The following is a 25,818-nucleotide window of genomic DNA, read 5'->3' as shown; positions in this document are numbered from 1 at the left end:
TAAGTTTGAGCACCGAACTTTGTAAAACGAGTAATTTATTGGGTGAGGTGCGTAGTCTCCCCGACGTAAAGATCCGATATCTTCAATGCTGACCTTCCACAAAAGGCTAGTTTGGAATAGAAAGCCTCTGCAAATTAAGGGAATGTAAATTAAACACAAAGTACATTAAAGGTGAACTTTCTCCTCCAGCGCTGAGACGTGGAAACGGAAGCAGGGTTCCGCCTGGTCTCAGTCCTGTCAGAAGAGGAAGGGTCCATTCCAGCCAGTGTGTAATCCGCTCTCTTCAGCCTGGGCCCCGGGACATCTTCTTAGCTCAACAAGGACTTCAGCTTGACTATCTGTTGGGCTTCCACCGGCTGGACAATAACTGTTGTGACAGAGAACAGCACGTACAATTATTGTGTTGCATTTCATAGCAGTTATGTATATAGCTGTAAATTATACTTTATGAATTATTTACTCATAGTAATGTCTAACTCCCCTCCTCTAGACTGCAGCTCATGATGGGCAGTGAATGTGTCTGCTAATTCTGTTACAATGAACACTCCCAAGGGTTTAGTACAGGGCTCTGCGAAGTAAGGGCTCAATAATACTGACTGAATGATTCTCCTGACCTTCAGAGCCTAGGGGTGCCATAGTCGTCTCCCCTCACTCTATCGAAGGCCTCTGTCTTCACTCGCTCTGCCTTGAATGAGGAGATAAAGATTGAGTTTGAGATTTTAAAAAGTCAAAAGTCGCTCTTGGAATCTTTCATTCCCAAAGGAAGGGTCTGATACCCAAAGCTGGCATTTGTAGGTCCACTCCAAGGGCTAAAGGGATGACAGGAATCTAGTCTTGCTCACCTGAGAATCCATAACTTTGATAATGCCAATAACAATAATTGTGGTTTTTGTTAAGTGCTTACTACGTGCCAAGCACTGTACTAAGCGTGCGGGGTAGATATGAGATCATCAGGTCCCACCTGGGGTTCACAGTCTAAGTAAGAGAGAGAACAGTTATAGAATTCCCATTTGGCGGATGAGAGAACTTAGGTCCAGAGGAGTGAAGTGACTCGCCCAAAGTCAAACAGCAGGCAAGTGGCAGAGCCGAGATTAGAGCCCGAGGGAGTCGCGGAAGCCGAATCTGGTCCCAGCTTTTCCAAGGACTTGCAGGGTGGTCCAAGGAAAGTCTTGTTCCTTCTCTATGCCTTGCTTTTACAAATGATGATGATGATACCTAACCCTGACCACTGCACGGATTTGGATTGGCCCCTGTGGTCGGAATCAAGCCATCCTAAACAGAGCCCAATCCAGTGGGCTTGGATAGACTCCCCCTCCAGCAGTTCCTGGGTTCCGCTGCACACCATGGCCAAGACAAAGAGGTGGGAAAAGGGCTAAGTGCACATTTAAATGGCTCCTTTGGTCCTGGACTGTCTCCGGAGAGGCCGGGCCAGACCAAAAGAGCACATTTGTATGACCTTTTACCTTGTAGCACGAGAAGCAGCATGGCCTAGTGGCAAGGGCACGGGCTTTGGAGTCAGAGGACGTTGGTTCTAATCCCAGCTCCGCCACCTGTCTGTGTGACCTTCAGCAAGTCACTTAACTTCTCTGTGCCTCAGTTACCTCATCTGTAAAACGGGGATTAAGACTGTTAGCCCCACTTGGGACAAACTGATTATCTTGTATCTACCCCCGTGCTTGGAACAGTGCTTGGCACATAGTAAGCGCTTAACAAATAACCATAATCATTATTATTCTGCCACTCCCCAAGGGGACAAGGCTGGGCTAGGCACACATGCTGCCACTCCATTTCACAAGGCTCCAGTCCTTGCCCGGTATACTTTTGATGAACTGCGGGTCAGGTGGGCCCTGATTTTTTTGGGCCAAGGAGGCCCCCACCAAGATTCTCGTGCAGACCTCTTCACATCACAGTGCAAGGGCCAGGAGTCCCTTGGGAGAAAGGTGTGGAGAAATCCAGAATACCGTAGGATAACGCATAGGACTGGTGGCAAACGGCACCGTGCCCATTTGGCTGACAAAGGCCGCAGTCCACAGGGATCTGTACCCTTGAAGCACTTGATATATTCACCCCGCCCTCGGCACTTATGTACATGGCCGTAGTTCATTTTAATGTCTGTCCCAGTAGACTGCGCTCCTTGTGGGCACAGAACGTGACTCCTAACGCTGGTGCACTAGACTCTCCAAAGTCCGATGCGCAGCACACAGTAAGTGCTCAATAAATATCACCGATTGAGGAGACCGGTGTTCTTTGACTCCCCTTCCCATTCTGGCCTTTCGACCTCCCTTAAAACATACTGGGCAGGGATTTTCTCTGTTGCCAAATTGTACATTCCAAGCGCTTCTGCACATAGTAAGCGCTCAGTAAATACTATTGAACGAATCTCCCGCTTTGGCCCCACCCTTCGATCTGGTAGGAAATCTCACAGGAGGAGAGCATCGGTTAATCCAATCGTATTTACTGAGCTCTTACCACGTGCAGTATAAGGAACACGTCTACCACTTCTGTTATACTGTTCTCTCCCAATATAACAGAAGTGGTAGAAATGTTGCCTATACAAGAGGACTTTAGAGGGAGTTCAGTTCAGTTCAGGGTTCAGTTCTCCCAGAAACCTGCAGATGTTGCTGTATCTCCACCACAAAAAAACTGAACTGCTGGCTCTCGGAGGGAGGGCGGGCGGGAGGGAACTGCTCGTAATGATTGCAGGGGCACGACTTCTCCCCACGGATGTTTTACCCTGGGCTTCCAATAGAAGAAGCCACCGGCTCCAAACGAGCAGAGACTCTCAGGGTCAAACCGACCAGTTTTTGGTTTTGCTTCTCTGAATGGTATGTGTTAAGTGCTAACTATGCACCAGGCACTGTATTAAGCGCTGGGGTAGATACAAGCTAATCAAGTTGGGCAGAGTCCATATCCCACATGGAGCTCACAGGCTTAATCCCCATTTTATGGATGAGATAACTGAGGCACAGACAAGTGAAGTGACTCACCCCAAGGTCACAACAGCAGGCAAGTGGTGAAGCTGGGATTAAAAACTAGGTACTTCTGACTCCAAAGTTCGGGTTCTTTCCACTAGGCCACACTGCTTATGCTGAGGGGTAAGAGGCCTTCCCTGATTAACCCCTCATTTCCCCTACCCACCCCCCACCCCCGTGTTATCTATGCACTTGGCTGGGTACCCTTTTTTATGGTATTTATTAAGCATTTACTATCTGTTAAACACAGGGGGAGATACAAGTTAATCAGGGCAGAAAGTCCCTGGTTCAGTCTAAGCAGGGGGGAGAACAGATATTGAATCCCCAGTTTGGAATTGAGGAAGTTGAGGCACAGAGACGTTAAAACGCTGGTCCTTCTGACTCGCAGGCCCATGCTCTTTCCACTAGGCCGCAACGCTATCCCTAAATCCTCCTCATCCCTACGGCACTTAGGTGCATATCCCTATACTCTCCTGTTTCTCATAGCTGGAATTTTATTTTAATGTCTAGACTATAAACTCCTCATGGGCAGGGTTCGAGCCTACCCACTCTACTGTAGGGTGCTTTCCTAAGTGCTTAGGACAATGCTCTGTACATGGTAAGTGCTCGCTCAACAGCACTGACGATTGACTGATTTAAGTGACCAGTCGGAACTGGGCAACCTGCAGAGCCGGAGCAGATATGCCCTCATCCCTCAGAGTCAGGTTGTGGTGCCAAGGCATTAGTTGCCATTCTCAGCAAAACTCACCTGGTGCTGGCAAAAGACCAGGCTTCTCCCCAAGTAAGGGCCGCTTGGCAGGTGGGTGAGGAGAATATCCGAGGAGGCCGGGTCTTTTAGCAGGTGTAGCCAGAAAAAGAGGGGGCTTACCCTTTCGGCCACATGATCCTGCAAGAGGGACAGAAGACAAAAATTCACCAGTGAACTTCAGCCACCTGCAAAAAGATGCTGAACTGATGCTGACAAGGTGATCCGGGAGCCCAAAACTCCTAAAAAACCTGCACTTCGAACTTGCGCTTGAGTGCTCAAGTACAGTGCTCTGCAGATAGTAAGCACTCGAAGAATACCATTTATTGATTGATTGCATCAAACTAGACCTTAGTCTGTGGAAAGGTCAAAGAGAAATCAATCCCCAAGGGATTGAGATTGCAAAAAGTGTGCTCTTATCCCAGCAAATCATCTGCATTGTGGACAAGGAATGTGACTTTAGGCTTGTCTCTAGAACGTTGAATCATTATAGGCACGGAACATGTCTGCTAATTCTATTGCATTGGATTCTCCCAAGTGCTTAGCACAGTGCTCCGCGCATAGTACATGCTCAAAAAATGCCACTGTTTAGTTGATTGATCTAGTTTCTGAAAACGCTTCGTTCCATATCTCAGTCGGCAGGTGGATAAGCAACTGCCCTTCTCCTGCCTAACGAAATTTCTAATTTTAAGAGGGTCAAAGTATGCATTAAAATACTTGAGATTTCTGTCCAATGTGGTCTTTCCCTCTAACCTGGTCATCAAGCTAATTATGTAATGGAAAAGATCAAATGAGACAACAGAAACAGCATGACCTACTGAAATGAGCACATGCCGGGGAGTTGGAGGCCCTTTCATTCAATTCATTCAATAGTATTTATTGAGTGCTTACTCTGTGCAGAGCACTGTACTAAGCAGTTGGAATGCACAATTCGGCAATAGAGACAATCCCTGCCCAATGATGGGCTCACACTTTAAATGGGGGAGACAGAAAGCAAAGCAAAATAGAACAAAACAAAACAATATCATCAAGATAAATAGAATCAAGGAGATATAAGCCTCATTAACAAAATAAATAGGACCTGGGTTCTAATCCAGGTTCTGCCACTTTTCTGTGTGACCCTGGACAAGTCGCTTCATTTCTCTGTGCCTCAGTTACCTCATCTCTAAAATGGGGATTAAAACAGTAAGCCCCACATGGCACAGGAACTGTGTCCAATGCGATAAGCTTGTATTTACACAGTGCTTAGTACAATGCTTGGCACACAGGAAGTGCTTAACAAATACCATAATCAAAAAAGAGAGGCTCACCTGAGGTCAGGAGTAAGCCTCCGAGTGACCCATCGCCCAACAGAGAAGGCTTAGCTGGAGCTAAGGGAGATGGACCCACAAGTGGGGTCATGACAGGCGTGGGAAGAAGAGGTGATTTGCCCAAGGTGGGGCTGGTGAGACTTGATGGTGGGATCGAATGAGCTTGGAACAATGCAGTCTTGATGGGATCTGACTTTTCAGAAGATCCTGGGTTCAAAGAGAGCAAAAATATTGAGGTCGGCCCGAAGAAGAGATTATCTCAATTCATAAAGGCTCAGAATTGATAGCCATCCTTGTTGGGATGCTTCCCTGATCAATGGGTTGAAAGGATCTCATTCTGAAAGAGTTTGGGGGAGGCCCCACATTTACTGACTAGAATCTTTCAGGAGCCCCCAAAATTACTCCCTCCCCCATTTTTGAATAACCTGGCCTCCTTTCCCCAGATCCCCCTGACACTAGACTGAATGCCATCACCAGACATTTCTCTTCACCGGGCATTATCCATTAACCGCCCCAAGTGATTATGTCCAACCTCCTCTAAAACAACATTTTCCCAACTAGGGCAACAGCCTCCACCTGCTCTCACTGGGTGGTATTTGTTCAACTGCAGTAATCGTGAAGCGCTTACTATGTGCCAGGTACTGTACTATGTGTGGGGGTAAATACAAAGTCTAAAACGGGCTCCACCTCTCTACACTACAATTCTCTAGGTCTCAGCTAACTCATCTGTAAATTGGGGATTAGGACTGTGAGCCCCCATGGTACATGGACTGTGTCTAACCTGATTAGTTTAGCACTTAGGATGGTGACTGGCACATAGTAAACTCTAATTACTATATATTCATAGACATTAGACTGATATAGACAGATACATTGATATAAATACATATTTGTTGACAGACAAGTAAAGAGGATATCCAATCATCAAAGACCACTATCTAGTGGCTTTAATCTTTCATGGTTCTTATCCATCTGGAATAAGGACAACATATGCTTTAGATACTTCTGTACTAAGCATTTCACATTTAGGAGAGTTTTTGGTTTGCTTAATCTTCCAATCTTTTTAAACAGTTTTGTCCTTTTCCACAAATTTTATAGATAGAGATTATCCTGGTCTCTCTCTCCTTTTTTTTAACAATTGGAGGGGGCGAAGAGGAATAAAAAAATGAATACCTTCCAATTCATCATTCCTCATCTTCACGTAGTTGCTGATTAAGTTCAACTCCTCCCGAGACAGGTGTTTTCCCTCACTTAGCAGGAAAAGGAGATGTCTAATGTCCAAAGGCACACTGTAACTCTCACTGAGTTCCCGTTCTAGGTAGTCATCCACCAGATCAGCTGCTTTTTGTGAAATTCCTGCACATTCCTGCTTTTCACGCTCAGCAAAAATTTTCCCAAATGCTTTGGCTATCAGGGTCAGTGCATCTTCCAGGGGCACATGGCGATGTACTGTGGAGGAAAGAGAGACTTTTTTTTAAAAATCATCAATCTCCGGTTGAGATATCTTCTTTAATACAAGGCACCCACCTAAAAAGACATGACAAGCCCAATGAAGGGTTTCATATTTCAGCACAAACAGGATTGTCAGTTGAAAGTGACTTTGTCTAACACTCACATGTTTAAGGGGCAAAATCAAATATTGAATTGTGTTTCTCAATTGCACAGGAAATGCCATGTGAAGCATGCTTAATTGACATGGTCTAGTGAATAGATCACAGGCCTGAGAATCAGAAGGATCTGGGTTTCTAATGTCGGCTCTGCCACATATCTGCAGTGTGACCTAGGGCAAGTCATTTAACTTCTCTGGGCCTTAGTTACTTCACCTGTAAAATGGGAATTAGGACTATGAGCCCTATGTAGGGCATGGACTGTATCCAACCTGAATAGCTTCTACATATCCCCTGCTTGGTACAATGTCTGGGGCACATAAATACCATAAAATAAAAAACAATGACCATTAATGCAAAATTCTGATTTCACATCTGTATGACCACCTTTACATCCTGATGCCTGAAATATGAAATATGAAACAACGGGATCAGGGTAGACGAAATGAATTTTTACTCTCAGAACAACCTTAACCTGATAGAATGGGCATAAGAATGACACTAGTTCCAAAAGAGCCTTCGTAATTTTATGGACTGAAGCTCTTATACTTGTTAGAAATGGGAGACCTGAAATCTACGTTTTAAAATGGTTAAGAAAAACTGAAAATCCAGGCCACTACAGGAGATTGATTTGGATCCACCAGTAGGGACGTACTGCAAGTTTGTTTCAAACTATCTTCAGGGAGGAACAGGGAAGGGCTGTAGGAAAGGACAGCTGATGGCAACCTAGCCCCCAGGCTAGTGTTAAAAAAAGCCTCACTGTTGGTCCTATCGTCTTCTTTGGATCATTTGACGTCAGGGAAAAGAGGACTGGGAAGACCATGAAAAAGAAGAGTCCCTAACAGGGATGGGGAAGTTGAAGCGAACTACTCATATGGGCACCAAGCTGCATTAGAGAAGCAGCAAGGTTCAGTGAAAAGAGCGTGGGCTTGGGAGTCAGATGTCATAGTTTCTAATCCCGGCTCTGCCACGTGTCATCTGTGTGACCTTGGGCAAGTCACTTAACTTCTCTGTGCCCCAGTTTCCTCATCTGTAAAATGGGGGTGAAGACTTTGAGCCCTAAGTGGGACAACTGGATTAATTGTATCTACCCCAGCACCTAGAACAGTGCTTGGCACATAGTAAGCGCTTAACAAATACCAACATTCATTTTATTTTTATTTATGTGGCAGAGCACCCTGTGGATTCTTCTGCAAATGACTAAATATGGGTATGTATGGGAGTGCTTTTCCACATCTCATGACAAGAGGTGGACAACTTAAAAGAGCAAGAATGGCTAAAAGGACTGGTTTCTAGGCTAGTGATGAGCAACCAAGGGACAGACAGAACAGAAGTTAGGGGTGGGATGGGTGAAGGGGGAAAGGTAGAACAGGAAGATACTGGTACAGACGAAGCTAGCAGGAACAGGCAGGAACAGTTTGGGGGTGGTTAGAAATGGGGGGCATTGGTGTAGAAAGTGGCTCTTTGGATAATTGCGGTTTGTGTGCATGTAGTCAGTGTATGCAGGCAGGTAGGATTTATTCCCAGGCTGATAAGCTTTTGAGAAGTTCGGAAACCAAATCCACCGGAAAGTTTAACAGTTAAACAGTTCTGAGGACCGGTTATTTGGCATTGTTCAAGAGGTAGGAACAGGGATGGACTGCTCCATTTCAGTTTGTGGGACAAAGAAGTCATTTATGCTTTTTCCAGCGTAGCTTCTGGGCTGCAACTGTGTGAGATGTCTAACATGTTGCCATGGTTGAAGAAAAGCGATGCCCTTGTAGGGATGGGGGCTGTTTGAAATGACATTTCTAGATGACACTAAACTTACTTGTGACAGACCCGTGAAGCATAATTACGGTGCAAGAGGACAGTGTTACATTGGACTGTTCAACAAGAATACAAAATGGGGAACCATCATTTTTAACTTCTTGGAGTGCACGCGTGAGTCCCGACTCAGAGGTAAGGTATATCATTTCCACCACAAGGCCATGATCCTGCAACCGATGGCCTATGGCTGTTGAATAGTCCCTTAAAGAAAAACAAAAAAGTCTGGTTATTTCCAGAACAAAAACAAATGAGTTGTTTGCTGCCAAACCGTCTTTTTTTGGGGGGTGGGGGGAGGAGAAGCAAGGGAGACATATAGTGAGAGGAACAAGAGGATTAAGTCACGTGTAAGTGAGCATGCTTCCCAGAACTGGTGGGGGCCTCTCACCTCAGACTAGGTTAGATGAGGGAAAGGTATGATGTATTTTCCATTGTAAAGAAGTAATTTAAGGCTGTAATTCTGGCCTGAAGGAATTACAGATAAGTAAGAGGGATTTAGTGAGAATCCTTACAACACAGAGCACGTAGAATTTTAATAAAGTGTCAATACCAGTAAGCTATAGATTCATTTAGCGCTTTCTTGTGCAAGAATATAGAAGATGCTTGAACAGACTTGTGAGATCATCATCCCTTTAAAAAAGGAAAAAGATTTCCCAGACATTGTTGTACCCATTTGATACGGCTGATATGGAGAAAGCAAGTTTTCACTTTCAAATAGATCAAGGAGGTAAAGACCCTTAAATTCAGAAGATACAATTGAATTTGTGCATCACTGGTTTCTAGGATAGACCCCACTCTCTTAAGAGTTGTTGTTTCCAAAACCTTGGAGTCCATTTTCTGTTAAAGAGTAAATGACACTCTCACTATATAAATGCAACCTGTTCCTCAAAGATGGGATTGTGTTGTGAATAACCTAAAGTACCTAAAGACTGCAGTGCAATTAGTAAGGATGACCACGCGCTACAAGCAAAAATAAGTGTAAATTCCGCTCCGCCCTGAGTCCCCCATTTCCAGCAGCTTTCCTGCCTCCCCGCAGCCTGAGATCACCACTCCCCACCTGCTTTGTCAAGTCCCCTTTCCTCCACGCTCCAGGATTTTCTTATCGCTAGCCATTAGTTAACAGTTGGTACAGCGGTGGCCGTTGCCATTGCTCTTTTCCATCTGCCTCATGGTGCCACCCCACCACCCCAAAGTCATGGGAAAGGGGGCAAGAACAGGACCGGGTGGGGAGAGACGGCAGCAGAAGATGTGAGGTGACACCCACGCCATCCCGGCTCCTTCCCCCTGCTTCCTGCAGGCCGTCCCTCTTCGATCCTCGGGACTTTGGCCGCAGCAGGGAGGCAGGGCTACAGATGGAGGGTGGAGTAGCTGCCCTCATAGCTGTCACTTTGGTTAGTTTAAGAGGGAAAACAAACAAACAAAAAATATCCTGGCCTGTGGGAGGGGAGGGAGGATAACTCGAGACACCCTGTGGGTGGGGAAGGAATGAACTTACCTCAGCAAATGGACATAATGTCAGGGCGGGACAAATGGGGTTCTGAGAAAAGGGAGCAGATTGTGCAAGGCATATCCCCGGGTTGCGTGGAGCGTGGGTGACTAGGTAACCCGAGGTACGCCTGTTTCCTTGTCCTCTACTGAAAACAAAAGTTTAATTCTGAGCCTGCAATTTTTCTTTGATATAGAAATCAAAACCTACTTTCTTCTGCTACAGATTCTGCAATTTCAGTAGCTAAATAAATAAAAAGGCAATTCATTTGAAAAAGAAGCATAAACGCTACGCTCTTTGTGGGCACCGACTGTGTCTACCGAGTCCATTGTATTGTACTCTCCCAAGTGCTTAGTGACAGTGCTCTGCCCACAGTAAGTGTGCAATATGGCTGATGGATTATAATGAAGAGTTGACCAGGCCTTTCAAAATGAATTCACGTCTGCTCAATAGCTATGAAAATTAACTAGGACACCTTAGGAAATGCACTTTATTTCTACTGCCACTCTAAGTGCTTTTGTAACTGAATTTAAACAGCCAAGATTGCCCATCAATTTCTAAAGGCAGCCAACTTTAGACTGACAGAGGACTTCCTCAGCTGGGAATGAAGAGCTCATCTCGCACGGCATCTTAATCCATGGCAAGAAGCCAGAACAGAAAAACACCAGGCAAAGCCTTGATAACATCTCAAGTGCAAGTCTGAAAAAACCACTCCAGGCAGAGGGAAAAGAGGAGTCATCGCCAATATACAACCTGGCACTAGAAATAAATACCAACAGGCTTGGGACTTAAGATGTGTGAAGGAGAGAAAAATAGTGGCCACGTCTCCTGCCAGTGACTGCTGCAGGTGCTGGCCTAAAAGAAACAAAGTGGGGCTACAAGCCAGACCTCCAAGTCTTAAATTAATCTGATTTTAGGGAAATGTTATGAATCAAACCTAGGCTGTTTCTTGGCCACGGTCACATCTAGCTCTCCGTTTAGTGCTTTGGGATGACCACTCAGGGCATTCCCAGAGAGACTCTGGTTATTGTGAAATGCTGCCGAGAAACTGCCTCAGCTCCTGAAAAGCTCAGCCAAGCTGCTGATTTTATTTTCTTCTTTCCCTCTTCTATTCTCCATCGGCACTCACCCCCTCTGGGGTACTCATTCGTTCCCACGGCTTCAACTACCATCTCTATGTGGATGATTCCCAAATTCACCTCTCCAGCTCCAACCTTCTCTGGAGTCTCCTCCAGAGAATTCCTCCTGTCCCTTGGGACATCTCTACTTGGTGGTCCCACCAATACCTCAAATTTAACAGGCCCAAAACAGAGTTCCTGGTTTTCCCACCCAAACCCTAACCTCCCCATCTTTCCCATCGCTGTAAACAATCCTCCTTGTCACACAAGCCCATACCCTTGGTGTTATCTTCGACTCATCTGATGCCCTCAACTCATTCAATGTACAAATTCAATCTGTCACCAAATCCTGTTTACAACATTGCTAAAATCTGCCCTCTCCTCTCCATCCAAACTTCTACTATGCTGATCCAAGAACTTAATCGCATCCTGCCTTGACTACTGCATAAGCCTCTTCGCTAACCTCCCTGCGTCTCCCCACTCCAGCCCATACCGCACTGTTTCCCAGATCATTTTTCTGAAAAAGGTTCAGTCCACGTCTCCCCTCTCCTCAAAAATCTCCAGTGGTTGCCCTTCCACCTCTGCATCAAACAGAAACTCCTCACCATCAGCTTTAAAGCACTTAATCACCTTGCCCCCTTCTACCCTACCTTGCTGATCTCCCACGACAACCCAGCCTGCTCACTGACCCCTCGAAGACGCACTGTATCTCAATCCCATAACAGTCTTATCCGTGGCCTCACTCCCTCCCCCTTCATATACAACAGAACACCTCTCTCCCCACCTTCAAAGTCTTATTAAAAATCCTATTTTCTCCAAGAGGCTTTCCCTGACTAAGCTCTCATTTCCCCTACTCCCTCTTCCTAATGTATTACCTATGCATTGGATTTCTACCTTTTAATCACTTGATATTCACCTCATTCTCAACCCCACAGCACTTCTGTCCCTATCCGTAATTTAGTGTCTGTATCCCCCTCTAGACTGTAAGCTCTTTGTGGGCAGGGAACATGTCTCTGTTGTGCTGTGCTCTCCCAAGTGCATAGTCCAGTGCTCTCCACACAGTAAGCGCTCAATAAATACCACTGACAGATTTTTTGATCACAGGAAAAATGACACTACTCTTGCGGGAAACTTTCGAATACTCCGGAACTGAGGAAATTTTAAATCCAGGGCCCACTTTTTGCATTTTTTTGGTGTTACCCACAGTCTGGGGCAGTGGGAGGAGGTGGTCACAGTGAACTCCTTTAATCATATTTATTAAGCACTTACAATGTGCAAAGCACTGTTCTAAACACATAGGTACTAAGTGAATGCCTGGCACAGATCACTCTCTCAAATTCTCCATGGTGAAAAGCTATCAGATTTCAGAAATGTCCTGCACCACAGGACACTGTCTTTGCCAATTAACCTCAGGCTGAGAATCGATCTATCCAATCAATCAATCAATGGTATTTATGGATCACTTACTTTATGCAGAGCACTGAACTAAGTGACTGGGAGAGTGTAAGCTTGTTTTGAGCAGCGAATGAATCTGCTAATTCTGTTGTATTGAAGCTTAGTTCAGTGCTCTGCACAAAGTAAGCACTCAAAAAATACTATTGAGTGATGTAATAGAGTTGGTAGACATGCTCCCTGTCCACAATGGCCTCACAGTCTAGAGCTTACAATATACAGTCTCACTAAATCCAATAGCTTTAAGGAGTTGCTGTTTTCTATTTTTTGAGAAAAAAAGTGCAGAAAAAAATTGAGCCATCCACCCATTCTCACACAAGATGCAGGAAGAAGGAAGGGCTAGAATCTTGGAATGATTTAAAATCAACAAATAAATGAAAAACTTGACATTTTTCTACAAGACTCCGGAATGTGTCTCTTTAGCATGATCTGAGACACTATCACTAACACCGTTTTGGGGACAATCTTAGCAGTTATGCCATTTGAAATGCAAATGCTGCTACCGGTTTCTGTAGCACATGTGGTCATATTTGATGCCCACCAAATCACCCTACCTCTGTTCTTTGCTGACAGAAACAATGGTACAGTCAGATGGCCTTTCTTTAACACACTCTTGACGAATCTGCTGGAAAAACTGTTGGAAGAGCAACTCTTTTCGGTCATCCCCACTGTGGTCATCATCTGAAAGGTAATAAGTCCCACTGAGAAAGTCAATGCAGACAGAAAAAGAGTCTCTCAAATCTGCTCAGGATCTCCCCCACCTCCCCCCAAAATTGCTGATGTAGGATAAGACCTTTGGAGACATAGGGGCAGAGGGAGAAAAACAGGAAGGCAAAAATAGAGCTGAAATCTTAAAAATAGGATAAAGTAGACCTTCTTACCTTTTTGGGAATACCGGTATCGCTCATAGTTTTCTTCCTTTGCTGTCGAATAATTATATTGTTTATGATTCAGTGATTCTTTAATGCTGAGGGTGGGGGCGAAAAACAGACAATATAAATTGGAGATATAGAAGCAAAATGCTACAGACTGTCGGATGAACTTGTAGGACAACATTTCTAATAGCTCTACAATTGATTTTAGGCTTCTGAATGAAGGTCAACACCTGTAGAAGGAGGAGGACTGTACTAAGCAGAGCAGAGCACTGTACTAAGCTCCGGGAGAAAATACACGGGTGGTCCCTGCCCCTCCAAGGGAACACATTCTAGAAGAAAACAAAAGTTAAATCCCTTTAATCTTCTGAGTCCCACACTTCCAATCCACCCTCGATTTCATGGTACAGTCACAAACATACTTCAGGCAAACAAACAAAAACCCATTGTCAATCAATACAAACTAATCCAGGACAAAGTTATGAATTTAAATTGGCATAACTGTAAAAACTTTCAGAAAAATGGGAGCATTTATACTGAATAATGTGAAATCCCTTTGTATGATCTCAGGTGTCCTGAGACAGGAAAGATGAAGAAACTTAGGAGAGTGTTACTGGAAAACAGAGGGGAACCTGACCGCTGTAGGTCTAACCTGAGACCTAAATCCAATATTGATTGGATGAATGAATGAATTAGGAATAAATATGGATCTGTCAACTGTACTCCAGGCTACTGAGCATTAGAAAGCTCCTCTGGGCAAGCTATTTTCTCCCTCTAAAAGCTGGGTAGAAAATACACAGCTGCCTGAAAATCTATTATCTATTTAAAGCATTGGCAGCTTAGAAAAAAATGGGAGGAGCGATAAGGTCTTTTGATTTAGTTTCTCTGGGCATCTGGTTAACAGATCTACACACTCCCTGAAATTTTTAAGGATTTCAGCAACAAGGAAAGAGAAGAAGCATGGCCTAGTGGATACAGCACAGACCTAGAAGTCAGAAGGACGTGGATTCTGAACCCAGCTCTGCCATTTGTCTCCTGTGGGACCATGGGCAAGTCATTTTACTTCTCTGTGCCTCAGTTACCTCATCAGTAAAATGTAAAACCTTGAGCCTCAGGTAGGACATGGACTGCGTCCAACCTGATTAACTTATATCTAACCCAGCGCTTAGTACAGTACCTGGTACAGAGTAAGCATTTAACAAATACCACTGAAAAAAAACTCAAGAAGAGGACAAAGAAATAGCAAGAGACATGACATCTAACAAGGGATGGACCCTAGTGAGACCTCATTTCCCAGATTCTGGCACAGACAATTTATGGATACAGGAGTTCTGCCACTGGATTTTCGGTGGCCACTGACTTGACCAAATTTTTGAAAACCGCTCAAGGGGATTGAAATAGTCCAATTTCAGATGAAGAGGATGAGGTCCTGGAAAAGTCAGAAGATGACAAAATTCACTCTGTCTGATTTTAAATACATTGAAATCCGTGAGGGAGAGGAAGTGCCCATTTAGGAGTGAAAAGCAGCAAGGTCTATTTAAAAGGGCACCAACCAAAGAGTGAGGACCTAGGTTCTAATCCTGGCTCCGCCACTTGCCTATGTGACCTTGGATAAGTCACCTGACTTCTCAGTGTCTCAGGTATCTTAATCTTTAAAATGGGGTTTAAGACTGTCAGCCCCTTGAGAGACAGACTGTATCCAACCTGATTATGTTTTATCTACCTCAGCGTTTACTACAGCGGTTGGCACAGAGTATATGCTTAACACATACTATTAAAAAAAAAAGAGTGGAGAGGTTCTGGGACAAACTGGGCAGTCTGAGGCAAAATTATATTCCACATGGCCTGTTCTGACCAATTTAGTGCCCTCCAAAAGGCAAAAGCTGCTTTTCCAGAGAAAAATGTCCTAGGAGAAGCACCTAAAACCAACAAGGAGATGCAGAACCAATTTATCTACGCCTTTTCCCCTTCTTGTTTGCTTCCCCTTTCCCGGAATGGTATGGGTGGGAGAATTCCCTCAGGGGAACAGATTGGTTGAACTAAAGTTAATACAGGCTCCAGGCTCTTGCTAGTGAGATTGTGGAAGGAAACTGAACATGGCTTTGATGTAATCAAGAAGGCAGCCTAGGTTTGATGGATTGAATTGTTACTGGAGAGATGCTAACTCCCTAACTTAACACTTGCACAGTCAGAAAAAGCATTTTAAAATTGTGATTTATTTATCTATCCAACACAAATTTTCATCCTTAATTCAAAAACGAGAGGGGCACTGTCGAGGTTTAGTGAACAAACCAAGTCAAACTTCGCTCAGGAACTGCTACTAGTAACAAAAATAGAGTGATGTACTCTGAGATAAACATCTTCGGCAGTTGCCAAAGGTCAATTATTCTTTCAACAGCTTATAAAAAATTACTGTTTATTGGTGGCAAGGCAGGGGGTGACATAGGTTCATAGGTAGGTAAAATTCAGCTTTGTAAATGCTTCAACCTATTGTTTGTATTATATTAATCCAAATGAAATTGTTTACCATGATGTTGAGTTATAAGTTTATCCATCTGCCACACAATAATTTACAAGACAACATCCCTGGAATCTTTTCAAATATCCAAAAACATATCTATGTACCAGTTTCCAAGAAAACACACAGACACAAAATATATATTATATATATAGAGAGAGTATGGTATTTGTTAAACACTTACTATCTGCCAGGTACTATACTAAGCACTGGGGTAGATACAAGACAATCAGGTTCGACACAGTCCCACATGGTGCTCACAGTCTTAATCCCCATTTTACAGATGAGGTAACTGAGGCACGGAGAAGTGAAGTGACCTATTCATTCATTCAATAGTATTTATTGGGCACTTACTATCTGCACAGCACTGTACACTAAGCGCTTGGAATGTACAATTCACCAACAGATAGAGACAATCCCTGCCCAATGACAGGCTCACAGTCTAAACAGGGGAGGCAGCAAAGAGAACAAAACAAAGACAACATCAAGATTGAATAGAATCACGGAGAAATACACCTCATTAACAAAATAAATAAGACAATAAATAAAATATACAAATGAGCACAGTGCTGAGGGGAGGGGAAGGGGGAAGAGCAGAGGGTGTGGTGGGGGGAGGGGGAGCAGAGGGAAGGGGGCTCACTCTGGGAAGGCCTCCTGGAGGAGGTGAGCTCTCAATAGGGCTTTGAAGAGGGGAAGAGAATTAGTTTGATGGATGTGAGGAGGGAGGCATTCCAGGAGAGCAGTAGGACATGGGCCAGGGGTGGATGGCAGGTTAGGCGTGAATGGGGGACAGTGAGGAGATGAGTGGCAGAGGAGCGGAATGTACAGGATGGGCAGTAGAAAGAGAGAAGGGAGGTGAGGTAGGAGGGGGCAAGGTGATGGAGAGCTCTGAAGCCAAGAGTGAGGAGTTTTTGTTTCATGTGAAAGTTAATAGGCAACCACTGGAGGTTTTTGAGGAGGGGAGTGATATGCCCAAAGCGTTTCTGTAGGAAGATAATCCTGGCAATGGAATGAAGAATAGACTGGAGTGGGAAGAGACAGGCGGGAGATCTGAGGAGGCTGACACAATAATCCAGTCAGGATATTATGAGAGCACCTAAGGTCACACAGCAGACAAGCAGTGACTCCCTGGCCTATGCTCTATATTTATTACTTCAGATTCATTCTCCTTAAAGCATAACGGAAGCTCAACCTAATATATGAGGCAAACTTTTTCCCTCAATCTATTCTAAAAATGATATAATCATTTGCTTACCATATCCTTACTCCAAGGAAGATTAACATCATTTGATTTGAGCTACCTTTTGAAGCTCTCCACACAGGTACTGTCAGCTCTTTAATGCAGGAGTTATGCCTTGCTGAATCTCATGCTAGATAATAACTGTGGCATTGGTTAAGTGCTTACTTTGTGCCAAACCGTATTAAGCACCAAGGGTAGATACATGATAATCAATCAGATGCAGGCCCCTGCCTAAAGTAAGGCTCATGGTCAAAGATGGACACCAGATATTTAATCCCTGCTTTACAGATGAGGAAACTGAGGCCCAGAGAAGTGAAGTGACTTACCCAAAATCACATCGCGGAGCCAGGATTAGAAGCCAGGTCCTCTAACTCCCAGACCCGGGGTCTTTCCACTAGGCCATTAAGCAGAAATTGTGATAAAGTACTTATGCTTTGACTAACACCACACATAAGTACTCAATGCTTTGACTAATACAAGTAACAACACGTAAGTGGCTCAACCGTTTTCGACTGACCCCTTCTATCCAGAAAGATGCTCACTCTCGGAAGAACATTCCCTAATTTTCCAAGTGTTCTACCCAAAACATGAATTGATACCAAGCATTATGGCAGATCTCAGTGCATTAATTCTGATGAAAAGTTAAACATGCTCATTAAAAACACATTTGAATAATTTCCAAAAACATTAGCAAAGAAATTACAAAAATGAAAGTTACCTATTTGTGACTTCACATTCCTTCAAATAACCATCTTGTGGATAAAAAATCACCGGATATGATTTATAAACTGGAGTGCTAAAAATAACAGACTCAGCGTTACGGATGGAAAGCCACTACTTGTATTTTATCCCCAAAAAGATATATCTTCGGCTTCAATTCACTCTAAGGCTATGGAGGTTAATATCAAAGGTATTAAAACCCTAGATATCAAAAATCCATAAGTATACACACTAGAAAGGTAATAGTTTCAAAGGATTCATACACTTTATCATTTTTAAACCATTAGCTCTTTAAGTAGTTTAATTAGATAATTTAGAACAGGGAGGCACACATTTGTCAGATGAAAACACTTCAAAAATTTCCATTCTCCAATTTTAAAAAACTCTTGATTTCACCTAGCTGGCTGAGCTAATCACACAAATGATTATTTCACACAAATATTATCTGGTAGATAGAAATGAGAGCTAGTAGTAAAAGGCTGCTTTAAGCTAACTACCACCACTGCTTTTAGTGGGGCAACTCTCCACTGCAAAACAAATCTGATGCCAACCTCACAAAGTGATGACTCCTTCAGTACATCAATTAAAGGTGACATTATTCATGAATACCCAAGCATTATTTGCACACTGTACTAGATCATATTCATGAGCAGTTAAAAAAAAAGAGGTTGTAATGATTTCACTGGCATACACAATTACCCTACCTCACTAGAAAAGCTAACTGTTAAAAAATATCAATTCCAACTTTTCTAAAACAATAGCCCAATTACAGAATTTTGTGTACCGCATAGGAGAGTCACTTCAACAGTTTTCATATATGAGCAGCTTGAATTGCAAAAACAATATAATGAGGGCAAAAAAACAGACCTAAAGCTCAAACCCTAAAATAGGATTCAAAAGAGAAAAGGGGCAGTAGACATTCCTATCCTAACTTTGAATTGAGAGGGTTAAAAGAGATTTTGGATAGCACATTCCTTCTCCAAAAAGGATCAGGAGCACAGATGCTTCACTCAAGCCTTTGCTTGATTCTGTTGGCCAAGTTTGAAGGCCATGAGAAGGAAATAAGCAGATGGCTCAATGTGAAGGAGTCAAAAGGAAGTTGCATTTGCCTTATACGGTTTCCCAGAGGCTATGCTGGAAGTTGCCAAGAAAGCCAGCCTGCTCCACAGAGAGAAACAGCAGGAGCCTTGGAAACCAGCAGACCAATAGAAGAACGGAAGCCTCCAGACGCCACCATTTGGCAAAGGAGAATAAAATGTCTAGCAACCCCAAGGGACATCAAGTTTCACCTGAAATCCCTCCCCTTGCCTGGCCCTGGACCAGTTACATCCACAACTATTCTGGCCACCTTCAGAGCCAGTGGCCCTAAACTCATTTGGGGGAAAATCTAAACTCCTAGTGCCATGAACAACATGCCACACTTGAAAACAGTTCATCGTAGTAGTCAATTCCCTTCCCTAATTCCAATTAAATGGGACTGAAAAAAAGTTTCCTGGGCCTCTTTTTTTCTTAGTGGTATTTATTAAGTGCTTACTATATCCCACACACTCTACTAGGCGCTGGAATAGGTACAGGATAATTACGTTGGACACAGTCCATGTCTCACATTGTTACTGTGGTATTTGTTAAGCATTTACTATGTTCCAGGCACTGTACTAAGCACTAGAGTACAAGATAATCGGGTTAGACAAAGTCCCTGTCCCACATGGGACTCACAGTCTTAGCCCCCATTTTACAGATGGGGAAACTGAAGTACAGGAAAGTGAACCCGCAATCTCGGTGTCATCCTTGACTCGTCTCTCTCGTTCACCCCACACATCCTATCCGTTCCCGAGACCTGCCGGTTTCACCTTTACAATATCGCCAAGATCCGCCCTTTCCTCTCCAACCAAACGGCTACCTTACTGCTACGGGCTCTTGTTATATCCTGGCTAGACTACTGCGTCGGCCTTCTCTCTGATCTCCCTTCCTCCTCTCTCGCCCCGCTCCGGTCTATTCTTCACTCCGCTGCCCGGCTCATCTTCCTGCAGAAACAATCTGGGCATGTCACCCCCCTTCTTAAACAACTCCAGTGGTTGCCTATCAACCTCCGCTCCAAACAAAAACTCCTCACTCTAGGCTTCAAGGCTCTACATCACCTTGCCCCTTCCTACCTCTCCTCCCTTCTCTCTTTCTACTGCCCACCCCACACGCTCCGCTCCTCTGAGCATCTGCTCTGATGCTTCCCTTTGAAGACAATGCCTGATGGAAGGTAGAATGGTTAAAAAAAAATCCCACTTTTAAAACATTTCACCCCTGGGATTCCCAGTGAGAATGTAATGTACTGGTTAATAAGTAGATGTAACAAATGTAATTCCAAGAAAAAATCAGTCATTCTTGGTTTAAAACTCCCAGTGGCATGGCAAGCCAGATGTACCTCTGGACTTGTGTCTGTGGAAGGGTAATTTCCTAAAGCAGGTTCTCAATTTGTATTACTACAGACGTTACCCCCAAATTCAAAATCCCCCTTAGCCCAGTTATGGCCCACTCTCCTGTAATGTGAAGATTGCTTTCTTGTGAAATCTTGCATTAGAGGAAAACCTTGCACTTGGGCACTCACCTGTTTTGATGCTAAGGGCACCTGCCCAAGCAATTTCAACTAAAACGTCGTGCACCACACCAAACAGGCTCACATTGTAGGAAGAACGTGTCCTCATTCCCTAATCGTATTTGAGCCGGGAGGTATACCGAAAACACGCACCAGAACAAGGGCCCTTTAAATCAACCTAAGATTAAATATCTTGGGGAAATTCAAAAAATACCCCTCACTCCCATATTGCCTATGAACTTGGGTCTGTACCCTTTGTTGGACAGGGACAGTGTCCAACCTGATTAGCTTGTATTGACCCCAGTACTTAGTTAGTGCCTGGCAAGTAGTAAGCGATTAACAAGTACCAGTAAAAAAAATAAATAATATGAAAAAAGGAGTCTTTTTTTTCTCAGCCATGCCTATCAGTTAAACCCATTTAATCTTATTCTTTGGTAAAATGCTTCATCTCTACAGAGACTAAAAATTGCTTCTAAGCTGTAGCCTTGAAGAATTTAAGGGTAACCTCTTTCAGGTTCCTAGTTAGGGGGCCCTAAGGGTCCCCAAGATGAGCTATTAGCTCTACGTACCAGATCCTTTAAATCATTTTAGTAATATTATGGTAGCGCCTACCTCTTTTTGCTTCAGTTACTGAGCTTATTCTCGGGATCAAAAGAGATTGAAAAAAATTTATTAAAAAAATCTTTGGTACTGGAATTCCCATCGGGGAGAAAAAAATGTAATTTAAGGTTTCTGAACAAAATACATTTTAGTAACACAATCTGTGGAACCTGAATGTTGATAAAGGCTTTTTGAAGTTCAATTACTTCTCTAGATGACACATAGCAAAACCAGGATGTTTGGAAAGCTTTTTAACAGCTGCCAAGGAATTCCTATTTTGCGTTTAACCCATTCTTGCTTCTTGGGCATTTAATGAGAATATTAATGAAAGGTCTTCAATTTAAGTAGTCATGGCCCAGTTCTTTTCTTTGCTGAGAATGGGAATTGAATTACAACAAATGTTAATGATCCTTTAATGCCTTTTTCCTCCCAACTGGCATCTACAGCATAGCACACAACGGCCAAGTTTGAGCAAACGTTCTCAGAACTGTATTAGTAACTACTGCCTCTTCAAGGAAACTGAGGTTTATTGCTCTTCTAATCCCAATGCGGTATTTCCTCAGTACGTAACTTAAATGGCGGGCACAGTTAATTGACTCTGACATTTTTAACCTAACCGGGCTGCTAGGAAACCCAAGTGTTTCCTTGAACTAGTGGAAGAAAATATGGAGAAAGTAACTTAAAAAATTGGCCCTCCTTTGGGACATGGAACTGATCTCTCCCACTGAAGGACACTGAAGCTTCACTCAAACTGGTTACACCACCTGAATTACACAAGCAAACCCCCCTTGACCCTATATAAAACCCAACCACTTGCTGGGCTGAGAACTCCAATAGAGGTTAAGCTCATAAACTTCAAGCTTGTCAAGATTTATTCTGCAGTTAATTCCCGTCCTGTTGACACAAAGAGACTTGGCTTATCCATTTAAAAAATGTAACTACTCTAAGTGATGTATGGCCCAGGCCGAATATTTCCCTTTAGGCTCTCACAAGTTCTGTCAAGTTAAATTCATTTTACCAGCGTTTTTGAACACTCTTTTTGATGGAAACAAGAAAAAATGAAATCCGGACAAACCTCGGAATTAGATTTTGAAATCACCAACATTTTCAGCTAATTGAAGTATTCTCCCAAGAAAGAGCTAATTCATTTATATTTACTGAGTGCTTACTGTGTACAAATCCCTGTAGTAAGCGCTTGGGAGAGTACAATACTAATGAAATACAATTGGCATAAATACTGATATTCGACTTCAATACTGATATTCGACTTCACCTCTTATCCAAAGCAGGTTTCTGACCTCGAACGCTGGTAACCTTGAACCACGATGACATTTTCAGATCTAGAAAGACAAGATTAGGTTACTTTTCAACTCGACTTAAAATCAGAAAATATTCTTAGACAGCTTCCAATTTATAGCAATCAACCCGGTAATCCCAGTCCTCCCTCCCTCTCCTGGGTCTCCGGTCAAACCTCGATTACACTTGCTAAAGGGGGCGGGGAAATGCAGGGGAATGGATTGCTGAAATTCACTTTAGTTCTGCCAAGCAAGACTGTGCTCCTCCCCACCACAGGCAATAACCATTTATAAGTATCCTTCTCTAGTCTTCTTTTGTCACTGCCAACATATCCGTTGCCCAGCGGAGATCAAAGCAGAGGAATGACAAGAGAGATCACATCGGCGCCTGATTTGCGGGGGGGTTTATGTTACGAATTGAGTCAAAAAGCTTCCATTCAGAGCTTTTCCCCTAAAAGATTATCGGCACAACGGACGAGAGACCCACTATCATCCAGCAGAGGGATTTAGAATTTCAAGTTTCCCTCCTCCGGGCGATTTGGGGTTATCCTTTAAACCCCCTCTCCTTTCTGTGCTTCCTGCTCTCTACAGACGTCCAGCCTAGTTTTCTGTCTCTACCAGTGGGATGGTGGGTTCTAACAGCCCCCTCTTCTTCCCTCACTCCCCGAGATCCCAGTTTATAGCAGCTTCACAAGCAAACGCAAAAGTGGCGTGACCTAATGGAAAGAGCGCTTACTGTGTGCAAAGGACTGCCTTAAGCGCTTGGTCGAATACAATAACCAGAGTCGGTCGACATAGTCCCTGCCCACCACAAACTTCCAGTCTTTAGGCCTGGGAATCAGAGGACCTGGCTTCCAATGCCGGATTCCCCCATTTCTCTGCCGTGGGAAGGTGGGCAAGGCCCTTTCACTGCTCTCTGACTCAGTTTCCTCCTTTGTCAAATGGGGAACCAATACCTGTTCTCCCTCCTACCTGAGGTAACTGAGGGGCAGCGATGTGAAATGACTTGTCCAAGGTCAGACCCCGAATAAGAGGCGGAGCCCTGGTAAATTTTGACTCCCAAGCCCGTGCTCTATCCACTTGGCCAGGTTGCTTCTCTTATAATGTTGGTATTTGTTAAGCGCTTACTATGTGCAGAGCACTGTTCTAAGCGCTGGGGTAGACACAGGGGAATCAGGTTGCCCCACGTGGGGCTCACAGTCTTAATCCCCATTTTCCAGATGAGGTAACTGAGGCACAGCGAAGTTAAGTGACTTGCCCACAGTCACACAGCTGACAAGTGGCAGAGCTGGGATTCGAACTCATGACCTCTGACTCCAAAGCCCGGGCTCTTTCCACTGAGCCACGCTGCTTCCCAGTTTGCTTTTACAGATGAGGTAACTGAGGCACAGAGAAGTGAAGTGACTTGCCCACAGTCACACAGCTGACAAGTGGCAGAGCCAGGCTTCGACCCCATGACCTCAGACTCCAAAGTCCGGGCTCTTGCCACAGAACCATGCTGCAAAATGTCGTTGTCTTTCCCCTCTTCAAAAAACGTCCCCTTATGGCCTTTTCTCTCTCCTTTCTTATTCATCTGCCCTCTTCAATCGATCACTGGTGTTTATTGAGTGCTTACTAAGTGCCCAGCACTGTACTAAATACTTGCAAAGTACAATACAATACAAAAACCCTGCCCACCAATCTCCTCTATTCACTCACAACTACCTAATCGCTGCTCTGTATTCTTTCCAAACTACATGGTCTCACTGTCACCTAATTAGTAACTGCTCCTGTCCTCCCTGTTTGAAACCACTCCCCCCAAAATCTACCCAAGTTACAGATCTTCCTATCTGCAAAACCCTCCTGAACTCCCCACCCCACATGAATTAGTTTTTAAATTAATCATTTATATCAATTCCCGAATCTCCCTCTAAACTATAAACACTTTTTAAGTGGAGAACATCTCTACCCACTCTACTGTATCGACCTCTCCCAAGTACTTTGCTCTGCACACAGTAAAACACGCACACCATCAAGTAACTAAACTACTAAGCGCTTGTGAGAGTACAGCGAGGCTTAGTGGAAAAAAAATCTGGGCTTGAGAGGACGTGGGTTCTAATATTGCCTTCGCCATTTGTCAGCTGTGTGACTTTGGGCAAATCGCTTCTCTGTGCCTCAGTTACCTCCTCTGTAAAATGGAAATTAAAACTGTGAGTCCCATGTGAGACAATCTGATTACCTTGTAACTACCCCAGCACTTAGAAGGGTGCTTGGCACATATTAAGCGCTTAATACCGTAATTTTTATAATTATTACAACAGAATTAGGGGGTACGTTCCCTGCCCATAACGCATTTACACTCAAGATGGGGAGACCGATATTAAATGATGATGAGCCCCTTTGGTTTAAGCTACTACAGTTAACTGGAGGTAGAATTTGCCTCACCAAAATCAGCAGTTGTCCCCCCAACCCTTGACCTTTTAGGGAGAACCTTCCTGAATAGCAGTAGGCCCAGAAAGTGCTCATCACGACAAAGGAGAAATTCCCCCCTACTAGACTGTGAGCCCCTGGTGGGACAGTAATTGTGTTTCACCAATCTCTTCTCCATCCAGAACGTGTCTGCTAATTCATTCAATCCTATTCATCGACCGTTTACTGTTTACAGGGCGCTGTACTAGGCGCTTTAAATAATAATTATGGTATTTGTTAAGAGCTTACTCTCTGCCAAGCACTCTTCTAAGCACTGGGGTAATCGGGTTGTCCCACGTGGAGCTCACAGTCTCAATCCCCATTTTACAGATGGAGGAACTGAGGCCCAGATAAGTTAAGTGGCTTGCCCAAGGTCACACGGCAGACAAGTCCTCTGACTCCTAAGCCCATGTAGTTGCCACTAGGCCGTGTTGCTTCCCTAATTCTGTTGCATTAGCAGCAGGGAAACAGCACAGTCTAGTGGAAGGAGCATGGGCCTGGATTCTAATCCCGCCTCTGCCACATGTCTGCTGGGTGGCCCTGGATAAGTTACTTCTCTTCTCTGGGCCTCAGTTACTTCATCTGTAAAATGGGAATTAGGGCTGTGAGTCCCATTTGGGACAGGGATTGGGTCCAACGTGATTACTGTGTATCCACTCCAGCAGTTAAAACGGTGCTTGGCACCTAGTAAGCACTTATCAAATACCACAACTAATATTATTGTGCTCTCCCAAGCGCTTAGTACAGTACTCTGAACACAGTAAGCGCCCAGTAAATACGACTGAGTTTAACAGATCCCATTAAATACTTTTTTCCCCAAAACCTATTCTTTAATGGTAATTATTTGGCGGTGGGGTTGCTTCCGAGTTGGTACTTCATATACATGCACCCACAGGGTAGTCAATAAATATTCACTGCTGCTGGCTGCTGTATTTAATTTTATCTATCGCAAAATCTTACTTATGGAGACTCCATGCCACAAGATGACTGCATTCCATGAGAAAGCTTGCGAAAGAAATGAACCACTCTTAAAGGCGGATAT

At 43.9% G+C, this 25,818-nt stretch overlaps 1 protein-coding gene across 1 annotated transcript; it reads right to left on the bottom strand.

The window, feature by feature from the left end:
* Positions 1–18: 18 nt before the first annotated feature.
* On the bottom strand, positions 19–25,818 carry NCOA5 (nuclear receptor coactivator 5). The gene is made up of 10 exons (XM_039913593.1): positions 25,737–25,818; positions 22,307–22,373; positions 17,845–17,922; positions 13,378–13,463; positions 13,051–13,177; positions 8,445–8,644; positions 6,201–6,476; positions 5,028–5,234; positions 3,721–3,858; positions 19–367 (listed from the first exon to the last, which is right to left on the bottom strand). The coding sequence occupies exons 2-10, from the start codon at positions 22,363–22,365 to the stop codon at positions 309–311; spliced, it is 1,230 nt and encodes a 409-aa protein (XP_039769527.1). The 5' UTR covers positions 22,366–22,373; positions 25,737–25,818; the 3' UTR covers positions 19–308.

The sequence above is a fragment of the Ornithorhynchus anatinus genome, chromosome 11 (assembly GCF_004115215.2).
Source record: "Ornithorhynchus anatinus isolate Pmale09 chromosome 11, mOrnAna1.pri.v4, whole genome shotgun sequence".
In the NCBI taxonomy this organism is placed as follows: domain Eukaryota; kingdom Metazoa; phylum Chordata; class Mammalia; order Monotremata; family Ornithorhynchidae; genus Ornithorhynchus; species Ornithorhynchus anatinus.
This window is presented reverse-complemented; position numbering and strand designations above follow the sequence as displayed.